This window comes from Nicotiana tabacum, chromosome 11 (genome assembly GCF_000715075.1).
Source record: "Nicotiana tabacum cultivar K326 chromosome 11, ASM71507v2, whole genome shotgun sequence".
Lineage (NCBI taxonomy): Eukaryota > Viridiplantae > Streptophyta > Magnoliopsida > Solanales > Solanaceae > Nicotiana > Nicotiana tabacum.
In genome coordinates, this window is record NC_134090.1 from 47,328,629 (window position 1) to 47,332,042 (window position 3,414).

Consider the following 3,414-nt stretch of genomic DNA (forward strand, 5'->3'; position numbering starts at 1 on the left):
GTTAATTTTACCCACATTCGAGTAGGACAAAAAGAATATTACTTAGAGAATTAAATGATCAATAACAAATACTACTGTAACATACACGATGACACTCGCATTTTATTCAAAAAATTCAGAAAGTGTTCATATATTATAACTTTGATGAAAGAGATACTAGATACTTCAAATTGGTAAATTCGGATTGTAAAACTAATAATTTTTCGACATTATCCACCATATTGATGCAATTATTAGAATTAACGAATTCTTTTCTTCTTCCCCCCAAAAAAAAGAGAGAGATAAATAATGCCCTCTGATATTTCCAACCATATGAACCAAATCACTTCTAGTCAATTATAGAAATTTTTTGCTCTCTATAGTTTATTCTCAGGTTAATTTTTCTACATTTTTATGTACAAAAACTACAAGAAGATACACTAATTTCCTGATTTACAAAAATCTACGTATATAATTACCATGTAATGCGGATAACAAGAAAATCAGCTCCTCATCACTTCCTTCATACTCCGACTGCTGATTCCGGTGCTGCCGGAACTTTACCACGATTTCCTCCGGCAAGACCTTGTTCCGGCAGAGTGGACATGTGGCAGAATCCTGTTGGAGCCACGTGTCTAAACAATCCTTGTGGAATATGTGCTTGCATTTTAGCTTCCTTACTTCTTCGCCCTCCTCAAATGGGGATAAACAAACCGCACAGGACTCTGAGAAACCGGCCGGTTTAATTGCCGTAGTCTTGAACCGGGTAACCGGGTTTTTTTCTTCGATGAGCTTGAGGTATTGCTTGGTAGTGATCGGCCGGTCGCCGGAGTCGTAGATTGTGTCGGTGATGGAACGTACGCAGATGACAAGCTCGAGAATTAGAATGGTGAAGAAGACTAAGGTCATAGTGTAGAGATGAGCTAAAAGTTGAGAAACAGCAGCCATTGTGTGTGTGTGTGTGTTTTGGGTTAAAGAAAGGACTTTTGAGTATAGTTAGGTTGCCCCAAGTTGCATCCTTCGATCTATTTATAATTGCGACTTTTCAAGGGTCGACAAAAATAGAAGGTCTTGGAAACAAATGCAATTATTTCGTTCCACTAGATTACTGCATACGGTGTATTTGTTCTGTTTCAATATAAATAAGATAGTTTGACTTGATACGGAATTTAAGATTTTTTAAATTTATAGACTTAAAAGTTTAAGAGGTAAAGCTTTGTGAGGCCATGACATTTGAATGGTTATAAAAGCTTTTCATTTTAGGTAAAATGGCAAAATAAAGAGTTTAAAGTTGAATTATTTTCAATTGTAGAAATGTATCGTTCTTTTTGAACGAACTAATAAAGAAAATATGTCATCTAATTGATAAATTCAGAGTATATAACTTGTTACGTGTAGCTCTAGAAGCTAATAAATCCTCTCTCTTTTTATTTTTTATATTTGAGAGCCATTTTGTAATATCCGACATTTTATGAGTGAATTTTTAAGTAATTTATTTTAATTAAAGTTATTAATTTTAACGGGTTACATATCGAAACGGGTATTGATTATATTTGTATAATATATATATTGTACTAATATACAATTATTCTCTAAAAAATAATTATATAGGTAGAGTATGAAGTAAAAAATAATAATAATAATAATAATTATTATTATTATTATTATTATTTAGTTGATTGAATTTTATACTAAACAAAACTAGGTGATATAGATTCATTATTTAGTTAACGGGCCAAGCCCATATTATACATTTAAGAGGCAGGTTATCTAAGAGCGTAACCCAACATATATTGTTTATCTACTATGCTTAATAAGGGATTTGCGAAAACGGGAACCAATGACGGCACTCTTCACATGGAGATTAAGATGCCAATTGATTTGGCTTTTGCACCTATTCATTCTTCTAAGTGATCTTTGGGAAAGAAACAGTTTTAGCTACAAAGAATTATATAGGCAAAAGAAATTCTAAGAGGCATCAATTTTTGCTATAACTTTGATAACTACAAGTTACAGGTGTCAAAGATATTTCTTTACCTTTTGAATTACTACCCATGAATCATGAGTTATTCATAAAGATAAATTATATATAAAGTATCTATTTAGATTGTGATATTATGATATGGTTTTACCTTTACGTTCATAGTTTAAAGCATAGAGTGTTGAAGTTTAGCTTTAAGCCTGAAAGTTAAGTATATTGAGATTTGACCCCGACTAGCATCATTGATATCGTTAATTTATATTTTGGATAGATTGAGACCATTGAACGCTGTTTGGTTGGTTGGTTGAACGTTGCAAGAATGGGGAACTTTTCATTAGCGAGGTAAGTGAGACTTTAAACTTTAATGCTTGCTTTTCCAACATTTGTTTTGAAAATATGTTTTGTCTGCTTGATCCATGTGTTGGGACGAACGTGCGCTTGGCAGAATCGGTGGTCGTTGACCAGCCGCAAATATATACTATTTTGTAAAAAGCTAAAATTATTTAATAAGTGATTTGTGGTGTAGTGTGATATGGCGTAGCCTCGTGCTATGGCGTTGGAGTGTTACAAATTATTTCTTCGATGCATTGTGTATGTCGCTGTAATAGATTTGGGGCATTGTGTATGCTGTCATTATATATTTGGGCCATTGTGTATGCCGTTGTTATAAATTTGGGGCATTGTGTATGCCGCCGTTATAAATTTGGGGCATTGTGTATGCCGCCGTGGTAGATTTGGGGCACTGTGTATGCTACCGTGGACTTGTTGGGGTGTTTGATTAATTTTCTGCACTACCGTTAATGGCAAGTCCTTAGTGTAGAATGTGTTGAGATATATAAAGTATTATTGTTGATTAATTGTTTGGACCTTTTAGCGTAATTATACGGTGAAAGATTTCTGTGCTTGGTGTGTGTTTGTATTTTCTAACACTTGTTCCAGAGGTATTTAAAGTGGCGGGTCGAGGATCTTATTGGATTATATTTACGTATAACTCACTTCTTACCTGCATCTCTATGCAGATATCGTTGCGGGAGATAAAGGTAGTGGCTGACGAGTTCGCTAGAGTGAATCTAGTTACTGAGATGAGCCACCGCATTGTTCGTGGAGGCTGCCAAAAGAGTTTTTTTTTTTACATTTACTCACATGATGTTGTGATAACCCAAAAGGTCATCACTTGTTGTAGAAATAAATTATGTGTTCCGAGGCCTTAAAACCTCTTTCTGTCTTACCTTAATTTGCGTGCGCAGTCCGGGCGCGTAACCGGAAAGCCACTTTGTGAAAATCTGTGAAAAATGATGAATTTTGCTTTTAAAATGAATTTAGGTTGACTTCGGTCAACATTTTGGGTAAACGGATCCGGACCCGTCATTTGACGGTCCCGGAGGGTCCGTAGGAAAATATGGGACTTGGGTGTATGTCCGGAATAGAATTCCGAGGTCACAAGCCCGAGAAAT

At 35.0% G+C, this 3,414-nt stretch overlaps 1 protein-coding gene across 1 annotated transcript; it reads right to left on the reverse strand.

Annotated features, from left to right (window-relative positions):
- Window positions 1-313: 313 nt before the first annotated feature.
- LOC107786351 (uncharacterized) lies at window positions 314-994 on the reverse strand. Its single transcript, XM_016607818.2, has one exon. It carries the CDS (start codon window positions 925-927, stop codon window positions 433-435), a length of 495 nt encoding a protein of 164 aa, XP_016463304.1. The 5' UTR covers window positions 928-994; the 3' UTR covers window positions 314-432.
- Window positions 995-3,414: the final 2,420 nt, after the last annotated feature.